A 20888-nucleotide genomic window follows, 5' to 3' on the forward strand; every position below is an offset into this window, starting at 1 on the left:
TAAACAAATAATAAAATTACATTTGACTATTAAACAATAGTCAAAATTAAGTTGATTTGCCTTTTTATAATACAAATATAACAGAAACAGTCCATTACTTTATAGAAAGTGTTAGTCGCTCAGTCGTGTCTGATTCTCTGTGATCCGATGGATTGCAGCCTGCCAGGCTCCTCTGTCCATGAAATTCTCCAGGCAAGAATACTGGAGTGGTTTGTCATTTCCTTCTCCAGGGGATTTTCTTGACCCAGGGATTAAACCTGGGTCTGCCTCATTGCAGGCAGATTCTTTACCATCTGAGCCACCAAGGAATGAAAGCTTTATACAGTGAATATACTATTACTAATGTTAATTCTAATATATTTAAAAGGAAAATACTTTAACTATTTTTCAGTTTCCAAAAACCATTAGACATTATAGAAATGAAGTATATTAATCTATGAGGAACTTCTATCTTAATTATAATTCATCCTTATTTACTTATTAGAGTAAATAAAACCCCAAGGTGTATTTTCTTGGATTTCACTGTATTATCCTGTATTTCATTCACTTGGAATGAAATAACACTTTGCCAGCCCATCTTCTTAAAGGCCTCAGAAAGGCAGATCAGAGGTTAAAGGCCAAGGGGACAGAGGTAAGAATAAGAGGCAGCATGTATCAGTGAAGGAGAATAGTTGAACTGTTAGGTGGCTAGACTTCCAGCTTTCATGTCCAGCTCTCGGGAACTAGCTCTGAAACATATTTTGGGGGAGTAAGTCACGTGCCTTCTCTGGACCTTAGTTTTTCCATCAGAGGTGGCTGGACTGAGGTCACCCAAAGGGCTCATTGTCATGCTCTCTGGTTAATGCCCTAAGGGAAGAAGGCCTTCTTCAATGAACAATGCAAAAAGTAGAGGAAAACAATAGAATGGGAAAGACTAGAGATCTCTTCAAGAAAATTGGAGAGATGAAGGGAACATTTCATGCAAGGATGGGCACAATAAAGGACAGAAATGGTAAGGACCTAACAGCGGTAGAAGAGGTGGCAAGAATACACAGAAAAACTATATAAAAAAGGTCTTAGTGTCCAGGATAACCACGATGGTGTGGTCATTCACATAGAGCCTGACATCCTGGAGTGTGAAGTCAAGTGGGTCTTTGAAAGCATTACTACAAGCAAAGTTAGTGGAAGTGATGGAATTCCAGGTGAGTTATTTAAAATCCTAAAAGATGATGCTGTTAAAGTGCTGTACTCAATGTCAGCAAATTTGGAAAACTCAGCAGTGGCCACAGAACTGAAAAATGTCAGTTTCAATTCCAATCCCAAAGAAGGGTAGTACCAAAGAATGTTCAAACTACTAGACAATTGTGCTCATTTCCCATGTTAGTAAGGTTATGCTCAAAATCCTTCAAGCCAGACTTCAGCAGTACGTGAACCAAGAACTTCCAGATGTACAAGCTGGGTTTAGAAAAGACAGAGAAACCAAAGATCAAATTGCCAACATCCATTGGCTCATAGAAAAAGCAAGGGAATCCCCTCCCCAACATCCACTTCTGCTTCATTAACTATGCGAAAGCCTTTCACTGTGTGGATCACAACAAACTGTGGAAAATTTTTAAAGAGATGGGAATACCAGACCACCTTACTTGTCTCCTGAGAAACTTGTATGCAGGTCAAGAAGTAACAGTTAGGACCGGACATGGAAAAACTGACTGGTTCAAAATGGGGAAAGAAGTATGACAAGATTGTATATTGTCACCCTGCTTATTTAACTTCTAGGCAGAGTACATCATGAAAAATGCCAAGCTGGATGAATGACAAGCTGGAATCAAGACTGCTGGGAGATAAAGAGAGAACAAGAAAAGATTGCTGGGAAAAATATCAGCTACCTCAGATATGAAGAAAATAACACTTTAACAGCAGAAAGTGAAGAGGAACTAAAGAGCCTCTTGATGAGGGTGAAAGAGAGTGAAAAAACTGGCTTGAAACTCAACATTCAAAAACTAAGATCATGGCATCTGGTCCCATCATTTCATGGCAAATAGAAGGCAGAAAAGTGGAAGCAGTGACAGATTTCACTTTCTTGGGCTCCAAAATCTCTGTGGATGGTGACTGCAGCCATGAAATTAAAAGATGTTTGCCCCTTGGAAGGAAAGCTATGACAAACCTAGACAGCATATTAAAAAGCAAAGACATCATTTTGCCAACAGAAGTCCATATAGTCAATGCTACGGTTTTTCCAGTAGTCATGTACGGATGTGAGAGATGGACTGAGCACCAAAGAACTGATGCGTTAGAATTGTAGTGCTGGAGAAGTCTTTTGAGAGTCCCTTGGACTGCAATGAGATCAAACCAGTCAATCCTAAAGGAAATCAAGCCTAAATATTCATTGGAAGGACTGATGCTGGAAGTCCCAATATTTTGGCCCACCTCATGCTGACAGCCAACTCACTGGAAAAGACCCTGATGGTGGGAAAGACTGAAGGCAAAAGGAGAAGAGGGGAGCAGTGGATGAGGCGGTTAGATAGCATCACCAATTCAACGGACATGAATTTGAGCAAACTCCAGGCGATAGTGAAGGACAGGGAAGCCTGGCGTGCTGTGGTCCCTAGGGTCACAAAGAGTTGGGCACGACGTAGCAACTGAACAACTGTTAAGCTTCTGAATATGCATGGGGAGATGTGAGGGTGAATGGCTATGGAGGAGGAGGAGGAGGAGGCACTTTCTAGATTAGTGCTGAAGGCAGCTGGTCCCCTCAGCCTTGCACTCCCCATCCAGGTGACACGGACATCACCAGAGGGCTCCAAGAAGCCAGGCAGGAAGGAACATCTGCCAGGCCAGCTCCTCAACTTCCAAGGGGAAGTGATGGGGTGCTCTTAGCAGTATAGAGACCAGAGCCTGTGCAGATTGGGACCAGTAGCCCAGTACAGGCTAGATTGGGGCCACAGACCTGAGCTCTGTTTTGGTTCATGACAGCTCTGCTAGAGAGACAGAGTCAGGCTGCTCTCTACTCCTGCCCCAACCCACTGCACTCTGGATCGTGGTGCCCAGCAGCCAAGGGTCCGCCAGCCTCCCTCCACCAGCTGCTGTCTCTGGTTGCAGCCACTTTCCTGGTATTCCATTCAGTGGAGACTCTCTGGCCCCTCTCTCCTCCCTGTCCTGTTTTTATATCTCTGGGCTCCAGAATACCATCTGATTTCTTTTCCTCCTCCTGAAATGTTCTGATATTGAACACCCTTCCCCTCCAACCTCCCTCTGGCTGGGAAAAAACAGACTGGGGGTTAGGCGGGTGATTAGAAGACTTTGGATACGTCACTTACCACTGATCCCTTCCCTCTCCTCCCCACGGAATTTCTTGCCAAGACAAGTCAATTCTCTCAGACCATCTCATGAACGTCCTTCCTCTCTTCCTCTCCTCACTTCCCTTTCCCTCCGTAGCCCTGTTTCTATTCCTTAACACTGCTCTAATCCATCCTGCCTTCCTCAATCACCTCACAGGGCCTGTGTACATGCCCCGAAGTCCAGCTTGGTTCTCCCACTCCCCTCTCTCAACACCTCTGAGGCTCCCATCATCTGGCCTTTCTGAGTCTTTTCAAATGTGCCACCTGTGCTCCATTTCCCACACTGACCTTTCCTACCCCACGGCTCCGGGTTCACTAGTAAGCTTTCTGGGTTCACTAGTAAGGTGAAGGCTCTGCCTTCACTGACCATGTGCTGCTGCTGACCATGTGCAGGCTCTCGTTTCATCATAAGCACCCTCCTCCATGGAAATGCCTCCCAACCTTCAAGCACCATCTCAAAAGCCACTTCCCAATGAGGCCTTCTTTCAGGTCCCCCAAAGGTAAAGTGTGTACTTGTGCTAAAGCTTCATATGTAACCCTGTCAGACTAGGGGCTCCCCAAGAGCTGAAACCCCAAATACTTATTAATGAGTTTTCTTAATTAGACAAGTCCTCTGAATTCTAGCACTTCCACTGTTAGAACACTGGTAAGGACAGCATAGAAGACAGGGGTTGCAAACTGGTGGCCTGTGGGCCAAATCTGATTCAAGGGTAACATGATGTCTTTTTGTTTGTTTAATTATATATTTATTTTTGGCTGCACTGGGTCTTCATTGCTTTGAGCGGGCTTTCTTTAATTGTGGGGAGTGGGGGCTACTCTCTAGCTGTGGTGAGCTGGCTTCTCATTACGATGGCTTCTCTCGTTGCGGAACACAAGCTTTTGCAGCACATGGGCTCAGGAGTTTTAACATGTGGGCTCTAGAGCACAGACTCAGTAGTTGTGGTATGGGGGGTTAGCTGCTCCGTGGCATGTGGAATCTTTCCAGACCAGGGATTGAATTCATGTCCCCTGCATTGGCAGGCAGATTCTTATCCACTGTACCACCAGGGAAGTCCTGATGTCTCTCTTATTTTAAATTGAGGTAAAATTCACATCATATAAAACAAACCATTTTAAATTGTGCAACCACCATTTCTACGTGGTGCCGAAACATTTTCCTTGTTGCAAAAGGAAACCCCACATCTGTGGTCGACTTAAAAAATGTAGTCATAACCTGAAAGTGAAAAGTTGTTTTATTTGGTGGGAATGTTTAGGACTTCAAGCCCAGAGGACGGCGTCTCAAGTAACTTTGAAAGAACTGTTCCGAGGAGGCAGGGAAAGGAGTCAGGTTATACAAAAGTTTGCAATAAAGGGAGCAGGTAGACTGAACATCAAAGATTATTGTTAATTAAGGAAAACTAGATATCTCAAGTTAAAGAATCTAGCCCTTTTCTATGTATAGGAAGATGCAAGCTCTGGGCTCACTGGAATCTTTCCTTTCATACATATCTCAGCTATCTGGGGCCAGCACCTTGCTTCTTGGTTTTTATTTACATCCTTAGTTCCTTGTTCACTGCTGGGAGTGACATAGGGAAAGATGGCAGCTGACAGCTGCTGGATCGCAGGCATTGTTCTTCCTTTCGGGCCCCTCCGGGCTCAGAAGCTCACTCTCGGAGGCCTTGAAATCGCTGACATCCTTATTTACTGATATGGCAGGAAGCAGTCCATTTTATACCATCAAGCAGTCACTCTTCATTCTTCCCTCCCCACAGCATCTAGACCTAATCTGCCTTCTGCTGGATTTATCTGCTTCATATAAGTGGAACCATACCACATGCAGTCTTTAGTGTCTGGTTCAGCAAAACTGGTGGATCATCCAAATCGCCCTTTTATGGTTGAATAATATTCCATATCTGGACACACCGCATTCTGTGTGTGTCATCTGTCAATGGACAAGTGGGTTGTTTCCCCCTTTGGGCTACTGTGACTAGTCTTGCTACAAACATCCATGCACTAGTGTCTGTTTGAATTCCTGTTTTCAATTCTTCAGAGTATATATCTAGGAGCGGAATTGCTGGATCATACCTCACTATATATTTATAACCTTTTTTGGAAGACGAGTTGTTTTCATATTTGAACCTGAATGCCTCTAGGTGTCCACCTCTGTCTCGGTTTCCATCTCTTCTATTGTCTTACACCTGCCAGTCTGACTCACACTATTTGCCTGGCCCCTGAAGACATCTGCAGACGGTGACTGCAGCCATGAAATTAAAAGATGCTTGCTCCTTGGAAGGAAAGCTATGATCAATCTAGACAGCATATTAAAAAGCAGAGGCATTACTTTGCCAACAAAGATCCATATAGTCAAAGCTATGGTTTTTCCAGTATTCACGTATGGATGTGAGAGTTGGACGGTGAAGAACGCTGAGCACCGAAGAATTGATGCTTCTGAACTGTGTTATTGGAGAAGACTCTTGAGAGTCCCTTGGACTGCGAGGAGATCCAACCAGTCTATCCTGAAGAAAATAAGTCCTGAATATTCATTGGAAGGACGGATGCTGAAGCTGAAACTCCCAATACTTTGGCCACAGGCTGAGAAGAACTGACTCACTAGAAAAGACCCTGATGCTCGGAAAAATTGAAGGCGGGAGGAGAAGGGGTCGACAGAGGATGAGATGGTTGGATGGCATCACCGACTAGATGGACACGAGTTTGAGTAAGCTCTGGGAGTTGGTGATGGACAGGGAAGCCTGGCGTGCTGCAGTCCATGGGATAACAAAGAGTCCGACACGACTGAGCGACTGAACTGAACTAAAGACATCTGAATTTGCTCCCCTTACAAGTCTTAGGCACCAAAAAACCTCCACAAAAACATAGCGCCCAATTCAACTGCTAAGGAGCCCGAGATCTTGGGCAAATCTCTCCACACCTCTCGGAGTACTATTTAGCTCAGCCTCGCCAGGGAATAATGCTGCTTACCTAAGGGGAGGCGGCAAGAATCAGGGAGATGATGGACGGAATGCGCCTCTTCGGAAGCTGCCGGGTTCTGGAAACCGAGCCGGACCGGCTAGGCTAGAACAGGAGGAGGCGGCGGAGGAGCGGGGCGGGCTTGTCGCCCTCAGGGAGCATAGGCCGCACTTCGGGTCGTAGACCGGCCCGGGTCCGAGCCGGCGCGTCCGGGCGTCCGCCTCACTGTGCGCAACCGGCAGGGGGCATGGGCGCCACCGGCTCGCGACGTCTCTGCGGGCTGGGCTAGGCTGGAGTCGCGAGCCCGGGCGGGGCGCAGGTTGGCACGCGGTGGGCGGGGGGTGGCCCCCGTCCCCGCCCCCCACATCCGGGGGCCCGGGCCGGGCTGTGGGTCGGCCGCACGCCGGTGAGTCAGGCCGGGTTTTCCCTCCGCCTCTGGGGCAGGCTAGCGAGCGCGGCCGAACGCGTCCCTCCCTCGCCAATCCGGCTCCGGAGCCCGCCCGCCCGCGTTTTCCCGGCGCCTGTCGCCTGGCCGCTCCAGCCTGGTTCGCAGTCTCGGCCGGACCTGGCGCCCTGGAGGAAGGGTTCAAATCCGCGCGCAAGGGAGCTGCAGCGCGCGAGGGGTGCGGATGGGCGCCAGCATGGTGAGTAGGGCGCACCGGAGGGCTGGAGCCGCGGCCCCGGGCTGGCCTCGGGGGGTGGGGCTGGCCGCCGCGGAGGTCTAGCTTTTCCGGCGACCTTGCCCAAGCCCGCAGCCCTACGCGGGCGAGGTTTCCGTCTGAGAAGTGGGCAGGGGTAGCAAGGTGAGGTGTGCGCCCAGGTACCCCTTACTTCCAGACACCGAAGCACCGAGGTGCGGGATCGGGGACCGTCCGCAGGCAGGGAAGCTGTGCTGAAAGGGCAGGCGACTGGTTACGCTCTCCGTAGCCCATGCAAAACGCGCTTTCCTTGGAGGAGTTCCTGGGACCCCTGAACCACCACTGGGGTGGGGCAGGTGCCCTTGGCGCGGGAGTCTGACCTCGTCTTCCGCGCCCACAGCCCATCCGTTCGGGGTAAGTCTTAGAGAGAAGCCTGGGAGAGACATCCCCTCCCAACCCCCAGGTAGCTTGGGGACCTCCCCCACTTCTGGGGGAGCCCTCGCCTCTGCTACATCCTTCCGCGAGGAAATTCCATGGAGATGCCAACCTCCACCTTTCCCAAGAGACGGCTTCCTGTCTTCTCCTGCCCCCTCCGGGATACCCCTTCTGCCACTATATGAGCCCTGTATGAGCGGCAGCTGCCTGCCTGCTGTCAGGGGTCCCGCGAAGAGCGGACGCTCCCGGACCCTGAGCACCATCCCAGTCTGGCCACAACCTTCGGCCAAAGTGAGGGCCCGTCTGGAGCCGGGCGGAAATCGGGGCCGTGACTGCGTCCGGAAAAAAAGGACCGGGACCTGTCATCTCCGACGCGGCAATCCCCTCCCTCCCGCCTCCACGAGCAGACCGGGCCTCTCCTGGCTTGCACCGGGGGCTTAGCCTGTCCCGCGGCCGTGGTGCTCTCTCCCTGGCCGGCCCCGGGAAGGAGAGGGGCAGGAGGCCGTCCTGGAACTGGTGATCTGCCTCCTCCCAGAGCCCTCCTGGGCAGGGCTCCTCTCCTGCCGACTGGCTGTGTGTGGGTGTGTATGTGCCAGACTGAAAGAGAGCGGCCAGTCTGCTCACGCCAGCGACTATGGAACTAGCAGCTTCCAGGGCTCACAGTGCCCATGCAGCGGTGTTTCCACTATTTCTACCTGACCCAGGGGCAGGCAGTGTGTATTCCAGGCTGAGGGTACTGGGATCCAAACCGACCTGGTTGCAGGTACCCTTGGAAGAAGCAGGTGTGGGGAGCTGAGCAGACATAATCCACAGCAGTGTGTGAACCCAGGGAGGGCAGCTGGTAACTCCTGGCTGGGACAGCCTGGGGCAGAAGAGAGGGCCTTGCCCGGGGAGTTGGGATTGCTGGTCATGTGGAATCATGGGCAGCTCACTTCTTCTTGGACCTCAGTTTACCTAGCTGAAGGATGGGGTAAGGGTAACTACTGTCTTGCCTGCCTCCACGAAGCTGTCGCGGAGATCAGATGATGAAAGGGCTGATGAAAACTGTAGAGCGCAAGTGACTTAGTGATACTAAGAATCACTCCAGCAGGACTCTGCCTCTTCATGAGTTGAAATGGGGCTATGGAATGCCAGCCTCTCCCGTCTCCTCCCTGGGCCCCTCTTACCCACTGCCCCCTTGTTTGGAGCTGGAACATTCCAGTCCCATTCCTCAGGGGCAGCTGCAGTCACTCCCCTCAGCAAAGCTGATCCTCCGGCAGGTGGTGGGACCCTCCCTGGGGCCAAGGCTCACGAGGGGCTAAAGGCAGTCGAGGTCGGACTGGGAGCTACCTACCCAAGTGCTCTGGGTGCACTCCAGAGGAGATGGCGCAGTGGGGTCAGGGCAGGCTTCTAAATGTAGAGAGCCTATGGATTTCTTCCTGTGCAGCTGAACATGACCTTAGGCACCTTATTTTACCTCCTGGGCCTCAGTTTTCTCCTCGGAAGTGGGGGATGACACTCTTCCCCTCCCATGTGTGTTGTGAGCATGTGCCAGGCCCAGCATCAGGCTGACCCAACGAGGCACCGACTAAGGGACGCCAGGATGCCTTCGTGAGCGTCCTGTCTTTTTCTGCTTCACGGCCAGGGCCGTATTCCAGCCCCATTCTCTGGTTTCCACCAAGAGTTGGTCCAGAGAGATGCTCCCAGTATCCAGGCTGTCTGATCTTGGAGTGGGTGGAGGGGAAGGTGGAAGCAGGAGTAAAAGGACGCTGTTGGGACCAACCAGGACCTGTGCAGAATACGGCCTACGTGACCAGCTGAAAGCTTGCCGGCAGAGCAGTGGGGTGGTGGCGGCGAGGTTCTGCTCTGTGCAGAGCCCTGGGCCCCAGGCACGTCATGAGTTCTGGGTAGAGAAGCCCAGGCACTTGGAGGAGGAGGCCCTGTTTTCCCCAGTGGGGCTGCAAGGCACTTGCTGTCTCTCCCTCTCTCCTCCCCCACCACATCCTCTCCCGCATAGCTGCCCTGGGCCAGTCCCTGGGCTTCCAAGCAACGGGAAGGAATGTGTGTACTGGGGGATGTGGGGAAGGCAGGGGAGGTGGATGGAGCCTTAGGAAAAAGGACTATCCCCAGATTGAGACCTGGGCAGGGTAGAGCCTCCTGAAAGCCGGGGGCCTTGGCCCAAGGGGGAGGAGCTAGTAATACAGCCTGAGAAGTTATCTAGGAGGGGTGCAGAGAGGAGGGGGGAGGGTGGGGGCCTTAGATAAAGACAAAGGGAAGCGCTGTTGGTGCCCCTCTGTGTCGCTCTGGAATTATTTCAAATTGCTCAACTCAAGTGTGAAGAAAAGCCGATCCCATGCCCTCCTTGCCACACACACACACACACACACACACACACACACACACACTTGCCTACATCTAGCAGCCTCGGGGCTAGGAAGGACAGCTGGGTATTTGTGTGTGGAAGGTGCTCAGTGCTGCATGGATGACCTTGAGTGTTTGTGAGCCTCGCTGTGTCCTCTCACGGAGGAGCTTCTGGGCCGCTGGTGGCGCCGACCGAACTGCTGTATGTACGTGGTGTGCGTGTTTTGGCCCATGACTGCTTCTCCCCGGATCTGAGACTCTCTGTGGGGATGATGGGGAGTTGATTATTGCTCCCTGAGACAGGAAATGAGGCTGTGGCCAGGGGAACATTAAGCAGTGTGTGCTTGGGATGAAATGGGCGTGTTTGGCTCCCCCTGCCACCATCCCTGCCCCCAGGCTCTCACCAGGCTTGCAGCTCAGGAGCCCTTTCACCTCCCTGTCCCTGCGCTGGCTATCAACGGCAACCCTACAGGAAGGCAGAGAAAGTAGAGTCTTTCCCATTTGGGGGAAACTGAGGCGTGGTCAAGGGAGGTGTCCCATGGAGAGATAATGTAAGGGTGGACTGGAGACCAGATTCTCTGCTGTCTACCTCCCCAGGAAGCAGTCACAGAAGTTCAGTGTACTGGTCTTTTGCTCAGTGGGCTTGTCATGGTGAAGGGGTGTCAGAGTGGGAGGCAAGATGCTTCCATTCCAACTCTTGGGTGTGGGTGACATTGTCGGTTCCTACTAGACATTTCGAGTCATTGTACTGTAATCACAGCCCAGCACCTCACTCTGACCAGCTCTGTGACCTTGAGCAGGCCACTTCACCTTTTGAAGCCCCACTGCCCTTACCTAAAAAACACAGACAGTTAACCATGTGCCAGGACTCTGTGAGACCCCTACGCAGGGCCGCATCACTGTAGGTGCCCAGCACCTGTCATCCCTTATCTAGATGACTCCCCTAACCTGTGTAGCTTGTGGCATCCCCAGAGGGGTTGAGCTGTCTGGGGACTGGAAAGGGAAGCTTGGGAAGGTTTCTTTCGCCCAAGGTAAGGTTGAGGATCGCAGGGTGTAGGAGCAGGGCTGTGCCTTCCACCCCTCTCCCTCCCTCCTCGCCGAGAGCTTTGTCTTCTACAAACACAAAACCTGGAAATGGTTGAGGAAGATGGAACCTCCTAACCATTGTTTGGGGCAGTCTGTGTCCCGGAAGGATATTGGATTGGGGCAGTCGGGGCGGGGCACCTCGGACTTGTAGCTGCATCGTGCCTGCTGGGTGTCTGTTCAGGAATGGGAATAGCCGGGTAGGAGGCAGAGAAGGGGGCTTCTCTGGTGGCTCATATGGTAAAGAATCCACCTGCAATGCAGGAGAGCCTGGTTCGATTCCTGGGTCGGGAAGATCCTTTGGAGAGGATACCCACTCCAGTATTCTTGGGCTTCCCTGGTGGCTCAGATGATAAAGAATCCACCTGCAATGCGGGAGACCCTGCCTCGATCCCTGGGTTGGGAAGATTCCCTGGAGGAGGGCATGGCAACCCACTCCAGTATTCTTGCCTGGAGAATCCCCTTGGACAAAGGAGCCTGGCGGCTGCAGTCCATGGGATCACAAAGAGTCGGACATGACTGTGTCTAAGCGTAGCGCACAGGCAGAGAAGGTGGCATTCATTCATTTGGCAGGTCCCTTCTGAGCACTTACTGTGTACGAAGTGCTGGGATGGACATAGGGGATCCAGCGGGCACTGGGGACAGGTCCTGCCTTCCACAGTGTGGTCCCGCACAGGTGGGAGGCAACCCATAACCCCGTCACTCGGGCACTCGCTGGTGGTATTAGTGTGTCTACCAGCTAAGCTCGGCTTCAGCTAGCCCATGTTGACCCTGGCTGTGGGCCAGGCCATGGACTGGGCATTTTATCCTCTAATCTTAGCCAGCCCTCCCAGCATCCATGAGTGATAAGAGTTGACATAGTCATTGTCCAGATGAGGAAGCCAGGGCCCACACACTGATTGGTTCCACAAATTGGGTCAGGAATGGGGCCCTGATACCTGGCGGTGGGCTTTGAAGTGGCAGCATATTAGAGGGACTGGCAGGGGCTCTGGCTGCCCCAACTCCCTGCCTCCTACCACTGCCCCAACATGAGCACCTGTTCCGGAAACTGTGGCCATTGTTCCTGCCATCCTTCCTTCCCCTGGGCCCTTCCTGTTTGTACCCGTCCCGCTGGAGCCCCTGACCCCACCCATGCCAGGTGCTTCCCTTGGGAAAACTCTGACCCTCTGCAGGAAAAGGAGTTGAATGAGGTTTTTTCCCCCCCTCCCAAGGGAAGAAGAAGGATTGAAGCTTCTGAGGCCACTGGTCTTGGTTCCCTGTGCCCTCCGCCCACCCACCACGTTGGGTGCCTGGCAGGAGAATGAACAAAGTTAAGAGTCAGAGATGGATTCTGCCAGCTCAGTCTTGGGAGGGGCCCCTATCCTACTGCTTCAGGTCCTGGACCCCTGTGACCCCAGTCACACACACCGGCCCCTTGTCGGAACTAGGGCGCTAGACAGTTAGCCTTGGAACTTCTACTACTTTCTCTAGGGGTCCTGTTCCGGATTCTCTCTGGAGCCCACATCTGCCACTCCTGGGGGGGCTGGGGTGGGGGAGCTGACACAGAGAACAAGCACCTGGTTTTAGGGCATCTGGGGAGTTGGGCAGCAAGTGCGTGCCTGCCCCTAATGGAGCCTCCCAACCCCCAGAAGCAGCCGCCTGTGCCCTGGTGAAACTTCATGGCCACAGCCCCAGGCCCTGCTGGCATTGCCATGGGCAGCGTGGGCAGCCTGTTGGAACGGCAGGACTTTTCCCCTGAAGAGCTACGGGCGGCACTCGCAGGGTCTCGGGGCTCCCGGCAGCCTGATGGGCTCCTCCGGAAAGGCTTGGGCCAGCGAGAGCTCCTCAGCTACCTGCACCTTCCCAAAAAGGATGGCAAGACCACCAAGCGGGCCCCTCGGAATGAGCCTGCCGACTATGCCAGCTTCTACTACCGGGAGCACCCTCGGGCTGGTGACTTCAGCAAGACCTCGCTGCCTGAACGGGGGCGTTTTGACAAGGTGTGCCTCGGCTCCTCCCCTCCCCACTGTGGCAGGGCAGGGAGGGGGGCCCTCCTTGAAGACCCCGAGGCTGGGATAGGACATGGAAGTCTTGCTGTGGGCTGGCCTGGTGACATGTACCCCTTGTTCTCAAAGAGGATTCCCAGGGGCTTCGGGAGGGAGCACCAGAGAGCAGTCAGCCCAGAGCCTCATCCCTGCCCTCTCTTTCTGGCAGTGTCGCATTCGCCCATCAGTTTTCAAGCCGGCCTCGGGCACCGGGAAAGGCTTCCTGTCCATGCAGAGCCTGGCGGCCCACAAGGGCCAGAAGCTGTGGCGCAGCAATGGCAGCCTGCACACGCTGGCCTGCCACCCGCCCCTGAGCCCCGGACCCCGGGCCAGCCAGGCCCAGGCCCGAGCCCAGCTGCTGCATGCCCTCAGCCTGGATGAGGGCGGCCCCGAGCCCGAGCCCAGTCTGTCCGATTCCTCCAGCGGGGGCAGCTTTGGCCACAGCCCCAGCACTGGCCCCGGCCCCTTCAGCTCCTCCCTGGGCCACATTAACCATCTTGGGGGCTCCCTGGACCGGGCCTCACGGGGTTCCAAGGAGGTTGGGCCACTGGCTCTGCTGAACTGCCTGCCCGAACCACCACCCCCCTACGAATTCTCCTGCCCCGCCGCCGAGGACATGGTGGCTGTGATGCCGGACACCTGTGAGGAGCTCAAGAGGGGCCTGGGTGAGGAGGATGGCGCCAGTCCCTTCACACAGGTGAGAGCAGCTGTTGCCTTGGCCAACTGTTCTGACCCCTGGCATTAGTGTACAGGGCAGGCAGAGGGTCACCTGCCAGCTCTGCTGCAGGGCACCGGGTATAGGAGGGTAAGGAAGAGAGAGATGAGTTTGCGTCTCTCCCCAAGCCCCACCTGGTGGGGATGTCATGTCACTGGTGGTCCTTGCAGGAAGCTGTGAGGGAGGGAGGCTCCCTGGGAGGGCCGCATGCTGGGGACACTTCACCTCCAGAGGACACATCCTGGGTTGGGGCACATGTGTGCCCAAAGCATTGCACGCTGGACCCTGTGGTGTTGAGACAGAGGATATCAGAAGCAGCTGGAGCATTGGAGCAGCGGGCCAGCCATGGGAGTGCAGGGAGTTGGCATCCGGGGGGGCAGGGCGGTGTGTGAATCTTGGGCCATGGCAAGTGCTCTTTCCCCTGGGCAGGTGCTGGAAGAGCGCCAGCGGCTGTGGCTGTCTGAGCTGAAGCGCCTCTACCTGGAGCGACTGCACGAGGTGACCCAGAAGGCCGAGCGTAGTGAGCGCAACCTCCAGCTGCAGCTGTTCATGGCCCAGCAGGAGCAGCGGCGCCTACGCAAGGAGCTGCTAGCACAGCGGGGCCTGGGCCCGGAGCCCCGGCCACCAGGCAGCCTCCCAGAGGCCGATCCTAGTGCCCGAGCAGAGGAGGAAGCCCGCTGGGAGGTGAGCGACCCGGCATTCAGAGACTCCTGTCCCCACTGTTGTCATGCCATCCTCTGCCTGCCCTCTGACCGCTCCCCCCCTTAACCTGCTTTGCTTGGCTCTTGCCCGTCCCTGTCCCCCTTCAGGTGTGCCAAAAAACAGCAGAGATCAGCCTCCTGAAGCAGCAGCTGCGGGAAGCCCAGGCGGAACTGGCTCAGAAGCTAGCTGAGATCTTCAGCCTGAAGACACAACTTCGGGGCAGCCGGGCACAGGCCCAGGCCCAGGATGCAGAGCTGGCCCGGCTTCGGGAGGCTGTGCGGAGCCTGCAGGAGCAGGCCCCTCGGGAGGAGGCCCCGGGCAGCTGTGAGACCGATGACTGCAAGAGCAGGGGGCTGCTGGGGGAGGCGGGAGGCGCTGAGGCCAGAGATGGGGCTGAGCAGCTGAGGGCCGAGCTCCTGCAGGAGCGGCTCCGAGGCCAGGAGCAGGCGCTGCGCTTCGAGCAGGAGCGGCGGACGTGGCAGGAGGAAAAGGAGCGGGTGCTGCGCTACCAGCGGGAGATCCAGGGCGGCTACATGGACATGTATCGCCGCAACCAGGTGTTGGAACAGGAGCTGCGGGCGCTGCGGGAGCCCCCGGAGCCCTGGAGCCCTCGGCTTGAGTCCTCCAAGATCTGAGGCCCTCGGAGCAAGCTGACAGCAGAGGCACTGTCAGAAGATGGCTTGGACAAGCCCACCCTGAGACGGCCAGCTCCTTCCTTACATTGGTTTGGGATGGAAGCTCCTGAGACCAGCCAGGGATGGAGAGGCTGGCCGAGAGGAGGGATCCAGTGGGGCTGTGGGCTGGATGGGGTGCCAGTAGCAGGAGGAGCCAGGGCAAGATCCCCCTGGCTGAGGAGTCTCCAGGCAGAGCCCAGCCCTGGAGTAGGGGTGGCCCAGGAAAGGAGGTTTGCAGGTGAAGAGCCCTGTGAGGCAAAAAGGGCCAGTGTGAGGAGGGGAGGCTGGGATGGGAACTTTGGCCTCCCCAGAATAAAATCACATTTTCTACGAGGAATTACTAGGTGATAACGTCAGGCCTGTCCCTGGCCTGAGTGCAGAGGACTGTGGAAGGTCCGGGTTGGGGCTGTTGGCCTGGACTGTAGCTCCGCCATGTCCATGATCGGCGGGGAGGGTGTACCCTGCACTTCTGTGTGCAGCTGCTGGACAGGCACGTTTGGGAGTGGAGGGATCCTTGCCCTGGCACCACAAAGTTTCTTAGCTGCCATGTGAGCTGAAATTCCTTTCTTTAGCATCAGTGAGACTTTTAATAGGGAACAATGCCAGGGAACCCAAGAAAACAAAGGGGGAAGTCAACCAAGGCATTGCTAGAATATGAAATGTCCTCTTGGTAAAAATTCTGGGCTCCCAGGTCCCAGGCCCGACTGGATGTGGGGCCAGCCTAAGACAGCTTCTGCTGGAGAGCCTTATGCCTCCAGTAGTCTGCCCCTCCCAGAACTTGCCTCCCACCTTTCTCTCTGGCTTGTGTACCCCTCCCTCCATTGGGATGAGGGCCAGAAAAGATGCAGGAAATGAGGCAGAGAAAGTTCGATAAAGGACTAGAACCGCAGCGGGGAATGCGGACATTTCCCCATAGGCATATGGGGCCATGGGGTATTCTTGAACAGGAGTGTGAGGTGTGATCTGATTTGTTTTCTGGAAAGTTCTATCCTGGGAGGAAGCACCCCTGTACCCGGCCTTGCATTGCCTGATCCTTGTTCTTAGCCAAGGCTTGCTGGCACTTGGCCCCTAAAACCCACTCCCATCCTCTCTGGACCCTTGCTCCCTCCTGGTGGGTTACCTAGAGCATAGAACCAGTCGGGCTATGCAAGTGGCATCTCCCCAACCCCTGCTGTGAAGCTTCGTGTCCTTACAGATGCATTAGTGTATCTTCTGCCACACATGGAGCACTTCCTGTCTGCCTGGTGCTGCATTAGGCTGTCTGGGGCCTGGGGGCTCAGGGTTGAATGAGGTGTGCTTCCTGCTGCAGGGGAATCAATACGCAGACATCTCCCTCCCAGGCTGCCTGGTGGGGCAGGGGCCACCTCAGATCTCTGCAGACACCCCCAGTTTGCTCCCTGTGGCTGTGCTCTGCTCCTTCCCTGGCCACACCTGGCAGCCCCCTCAGGTGGGCCCTGATGGTGGAGTGGTGTGCAGGGGTATGGACGCAGCTGTGGAGTGTGAGCCAGTGGGCCCCGCCTTTTTAGGGCGGAGAGTGGGGTGTGTGTGCTGTCTGCTGTGGGGATAATGTGTTTATGTCTGTGTGAGTGGCAGGTGTGTTCAGCAGAGATGTGCTGTGGGTGGTGGGTGTGTCTAAGGGGGTGTGTTTGGGCCTCCTGGGTTGGAGGCTGGGTTGGGGCTCCTCCCTCTGTTCCAGTCTTTCCCACCCTTCTCAGCCCCTTTTAGTCCTGGCCAGGCTTGACTAGAGCTTATGGCCAGGTCAGACCCCAGGGCTTTGCTGAGGGCTATCTGGGCTCACCCCTGAGCCAGGCCCTCTGCCTGGGGAGGGAAAGCAGGGACACCTGGGTTAGGCAGGCCTATTCTTCACAGGCCTTGATACGCATTGTACACACCCCACCCACCCAAGCTTTCTGGGTCAATGGGTCCTCCAAAGGGCCCCCCAGAGCTCAGTGCTAGCCTGAAGCCTGGCTCACCCTGTGGGCTGGAGCTGGTCAGGCTGGATACCCATGTGGTCCACGGTGGCTGGGGTCTACTTGGCGGTGTCCCAGCTGTGCAGAAGAGCTCCCCACCCAGCAATTAGGGAGCTGGACCGGCCAGCACAGCCAGCAGGGAGTGGGTGGGCGGTACCAAAACTTGGCATCTGTGCCAGAAACCAGGGCCAGGCCCAAACGTAGGGGAGGGCGCGAGAGAGCTGAAGCTGGGGCGGCGCAGCGGGAACCGGCTCCTGTTAGCTCATCGCTGCCAGGAAAACCAGTTCCCTGTCCCCGAGCCGGCTGGGCAGCTCTGGGGCCAGCTGATCACAGGTGCCACTGTAGTGGCTACCCCTTGGGGCAGCCCCTCCATCCTGCCCCCAGTGGATCCCTCAGCACCCCAGCTGTCCTCTGACTCCCTTTCCCAGCAGACTAGGCCCAAGAACTGATTCTTTCCAGAACTGAGACTAGCTCCCTGCACTGGACTCCCTCCTTTGGTCCCTCTTGTTCTCAACTCAATAGTGTGCGTCCTCCAGTGGCTCCTTGGGTCCCTTAGCCTGTCACTTGAGGCTTCCAACAGTCTTGCCTCCAGGATCACTGATGGTGGCACCCCTCCTAATGCCAACAGCCCTCTGGGCCCTCGTTCTCCAGGCAGACTCCCCGCCACTCCCCGACCATGATGCTCAGATTTTCCCTCCTTAGGGAAGCCTTCGCTGAATTCACACCCTATCCGGGCAATTCCTTTCTCCCTATGTCCGCAGCGCCTGTTTCTCTCCACCAGCTCTATCTGTTCTGTTGGAATGGTCAGTTCGCCTCTGTTTCCCACTGGGCTGTGGGCCACACCTTCTGTTTTCATCCCCAGTGCCTGCTGTGGTTCCGGCCCAGAAAGCATTGGGTGGGGAGGGCTTTGGAGTCAAGAGAGACCAGACCCCTTCCCTGACTGGCATGGGTTCAAGCTAGAGGTGGTAGGGGGTGGTGGCAAAGGCTCAAATGCCAAGCGTTCATTCACCGTTCGTGCCACCTGGTCCGACCAGGTCTGTGCCAAGCACCACCATTCACCGAACAGTGATGTATCGAGTGCCTCCTTCGGGGAGGAAGCTGAGGTGGTCAAGGCCTTTGCCCCTATGGTCCTTTCCAGAGGATGAGGGAAGGAGACAACACATACGGGTCCACAGCAGTGACTGGGCCAGAAGAGTGCCAACATTACAGACGTGAGGACAACAAAGGCACCTGCACAGTGGTGAGAAGGTCAGCAGAGCACGCAGAAGGCAGGGGGAGTCCATCTGGGGGATTGAGAGTAGATTTCTTTGAGACTGGTTGACTGTGGGTATCAGGGAAACCTTTCCCAAGGAGGGTGTAGGCCCCACAGTGACAATTCAGATGGCAATAACCCACCATTTTAGTAGGTGGAGGCTGAGCCCTCTATATTGTATTCAGAAAAGATAACGTGCTCTTTCTTGTAGAAAAAACAAGAAATATGAAATAATGCAGCAAAAACAAAAAGTGAAATATGTTATGAGAGGTGAAGTTTGAATGCCATAGGAGTTCAGAGGAGAGCTGGCTCACTTATCATTCCAGGTGGTGGGGTGGGACGAGGGAATAAAGGTTGACCAAACTTTGGGCAGGCACATCCAAGCTTTCTGATGTGCCTTTCTGTGTGCTTCCTTGTGCAGCCCAGTTCTAGCAAGAATCCTGCTAAGTTAGGTTAGCCAGAGTCTCCCATCTTCTATGTCTGAACACCCTCCATATTCCAATCTGGTTCCTCCACCTCCACCATCTCCCACATTATGTCTGGTCACTCTGGCCTGCCTTCATTGAGAATTCTCTGCGGTCATTTAGCCAGTTCCCCCTGCCCCCTGATTTTTCCTGTTAGTAATTTTTCATCCACTGACCTCCACCCTGCACCTTGGCTATGAAATATACTTTTTCTTGTATTTGGAATTGAGGCCACTCTCTGACCCTTACATAACCCATTCCAGTAGCCCCCACTGAATAAAGTCTTCCTTACCACTCTTCAACACACGTCATGGCGATTTTTTTTTCTTTTTTCTTTAACAGAGGCAAGCTTCCCTGAGGAAGAGAAGTTGCTGTGGGTGGGGGTGGGGGGTGGGGGATATTTCCTGTGGAGTAGGGTGGGATGAGAGCATTCCAGGATGGGCCTGGATTTCGGCATGGGGAAGTGTGGGGCAGGTCTGCAGAGGGTCTTGTCTGGGAAGGAATGAGAGGAGGCAAGACAGATACTGGGCAGCCTGGCAAGCTGGCATAGAACTTCATGTCCTGGGACTGTGGGTGGATCCCTCAGGTAGCCGAGGGAAAGGGCCAGAATTGGGACCAACTGTGTGTGTGACCTGTGCAGTCACCAAGGCCTCACACTCAGAAGGGCCTAGGCTTGGTGCAGTGCCCTACTGACACTATCTGCAACTTAATGATGTTTGAACAAGGGGCATCACATTTTCATTTTGTTCTGGGGCCTGCAAATGACACAGCTGCTTCTGGCCTGAACCAAAGCTTTGCAAGGAAGGGCAGGGACAGGGAGAAACAGGAGACTGGGAGTCACCTGAAGGGTGGAAGGAAGAAAAGGGCCTGAGCAGGCAACTTGAGCTCCATAGGCTGAGCCCTGATGCTCCCAGTTTCTGCAGATAGCAGGCAGTGGCGGTCCCACCTGCTGTTGCCCCCTAACCCATCAGCTATCAGGGGCAGGTTCATCTTTTTCTAATCTAGCCTTCCTGGACACACTCTGGGAGGCGAGGAAGACTGTGTTTTCAGGACAGAATTCCAAGGCTTGTGCTGTCAAGGACCAACCTTTCTTTCTTCTTAAAGATTTATCTGGTGTGCTTTTTGTGTAGTGGTCTCCCTGCCCCCTGCCATTTTAAAAGTATAATTTACAGAGAGAAATATTCAGTGTTTGGACAATACAGAGGATTGTACAACCAGCTCTAAGCCAAGATACAATATGGTTTCATCATCCTCCCAAATCCCACCCCCCTCCTGGGTCCCTTTACCCTCCTGCTGCACCCTCAGGCACCCAGTGATCTGCTTTCTCAATAACCTTGTGTTTTCCTTCTTGTGAGCAGTGTTTAATCCCGATTTCAAAGTAGTGAGTAAAACAATATGCCAGGGTGCGTGCATGCTCAGTCTCTTCAAGCTCTTTATGACCCCGCCAGGCTCCTCTGTCCATGGGATTTTCCAGGCAAGAATACTGGAGTGGGTTGCCCTGTCCTCCTCCAGGGGATTTTCCTGACCAGGGATCAAACACGCATTTCCTGTGTCTCTTGCATTGCGGGCGGATTCTTTACCCACTGAGCCACCTGGGAAGCCCAAAACAATATGACATTGGTGTAAAAATAAAACTATACCTCATTGGAAAGAATGAAGAACTAGAAATAGACTTCATTTTGAAGAAAAATCTTGGTATTATGGTAATGGGCTTCCAAAATCAGAAGGGAAGGAAGGATTATTTTATAAGCAGTTCTGGGATAACTAGACAGAAGTGTGGGGAAAAATAAGTCATACTTTGCACCATTCCCTGCAAAATAAAATGGAATTACATTTTAAAAATAAAATCCTAGGAAACAAGCAAAAGGTGAAACAGACTGTTAATGAGTTAGTGGAGAACAGCTAAGTTTTTCTGTTTTGAAGCAGCCATGCTCCAATAAAACGAAATAAAATCACACAGTCCCAACGAGGAAAGATTGACAAAATTAGCTAGGTAAGAAGACACGTTGTGCCCTGAAAAGTGACAAAACCATCATGACAGAGAGGTGAAGGAGCCTGACATGTGAGCTGGGCATTCTAAGTACTGGCAGAAGGTAGGCTTTGCTCACACTCCAGTGTGGATGAGAAGCAGGTTCCTCCAAAGTGGGGAAGCCTGGGGCGTGTGTTTGCGAGAGCCTGTGAGGTCCTGCTGGAGTGAACTCAGCTTCAGATCAGTGGCCCCAGGCAAGGTTCACTCAACCCTCCCACCCCTACAACTCCCACCTGGGCCAGGACCACCCAGGCTCCCGGTGCAGATAAGCTTCTCCGGGATGCTCTGACACCTCTGCA

The 20888-nt window shown here is 54.2% G+C and overlaps 1 protein-coding gene and 1 long non-coding RNA gene across 5 annotated transcripts in view; one reads left to right on the forward strand and one right to left on the reverse strand.

Annotated features, from left to right (window-relative positions):
• Positions 1-6375, reverse strand: part of LOC136155999 (uncharacterized) — a 38430-nt gene extending 32055 nt beyond the window's left edge. The window contains exon 1 of the long non-coding RNA XR_010660893.1: positions 6276-6375. This is a non-coding gene — a long non-coding RNA (uncharacterized lncRNA). The remainder of the gene's footprint in view (positions 1-6275) is intronic.
• Positions 6376-6657: 282 nt separating this feature from the next.
• N4BP3 (NEDD4 binding protein 3) lies at positions 6658-18849 on the forward strand. 4 transcript variants are annotated; one of them, XM_065918315.1, is made up of 5 exons: positions 6658-6907; positions 12394-12738; positions 12953-13480; positions 13928-14182; positions 14308-18849. In XM_065918315.1, exons 2-5 carry the CDS (start codon positions 12418-12420, stop codon positions 14833-14835), a joined length of 1632 nt encoding a protein of 543 aa, XP_065774387.1. In that variant the 5' UTR covers positions 6658-6907; positions 12394-12417; the 3' UTR covers positions 14836-18849. The 4 variants fall into 4 exon arrangements, with proteins under 4 accessions (XP_065774387.1, XP_065774385.1, XP_065774384.1 ...); XM_065918313.1 differs by having other exon boundaries at positions 6659-6907; positions 12391-12738; XM_065918312.1 differs by having other exon boundaries at positions 6660-6907; positions 12388-12738.
• Positions 18850-20888: the final 2039 nt, after the last annotated feature.

This window comes from Muntiacus reevesi, chromosome 1 (genome assembly GCF_963930625.1).
Source record: "Muntiacus reevesi chromosome 1, mMunRee1.1, whole genome shotgun sequence".
Taxonomy (NCBI): Eukaryota; Metazoa; Chordata; class Mammalia; order Artiodactyla; family Cervidae; genus Muntiacus; species Muntiacus reevesi.

Bases quoted from the DNA above. Each gene is read 5' to 3' on its own strand.
- N4BP3 (XM_065918315.1), top strand. From the start codon at position 12,418: ATGGCCACAGCCCCAGGCCCTGCTGGCATTGCCATGGGCAGCGTGGGC. The intron at 13,481-13,927 runs GTGAGAGCAGCT...TCCCCTGGGCAG, and splicing joins GCGCCAGTCCCTTCACACAG to GTGCTGGAAGAGCGCCAGCG. The intron at 14,183-14,307 runs GTGAGCGACCCG...GTCCCCCTTCAG, and splicing joins AGGAGGAAGCCCGCTGGGAG to GTGTGCCAAAAAACAGCAGA.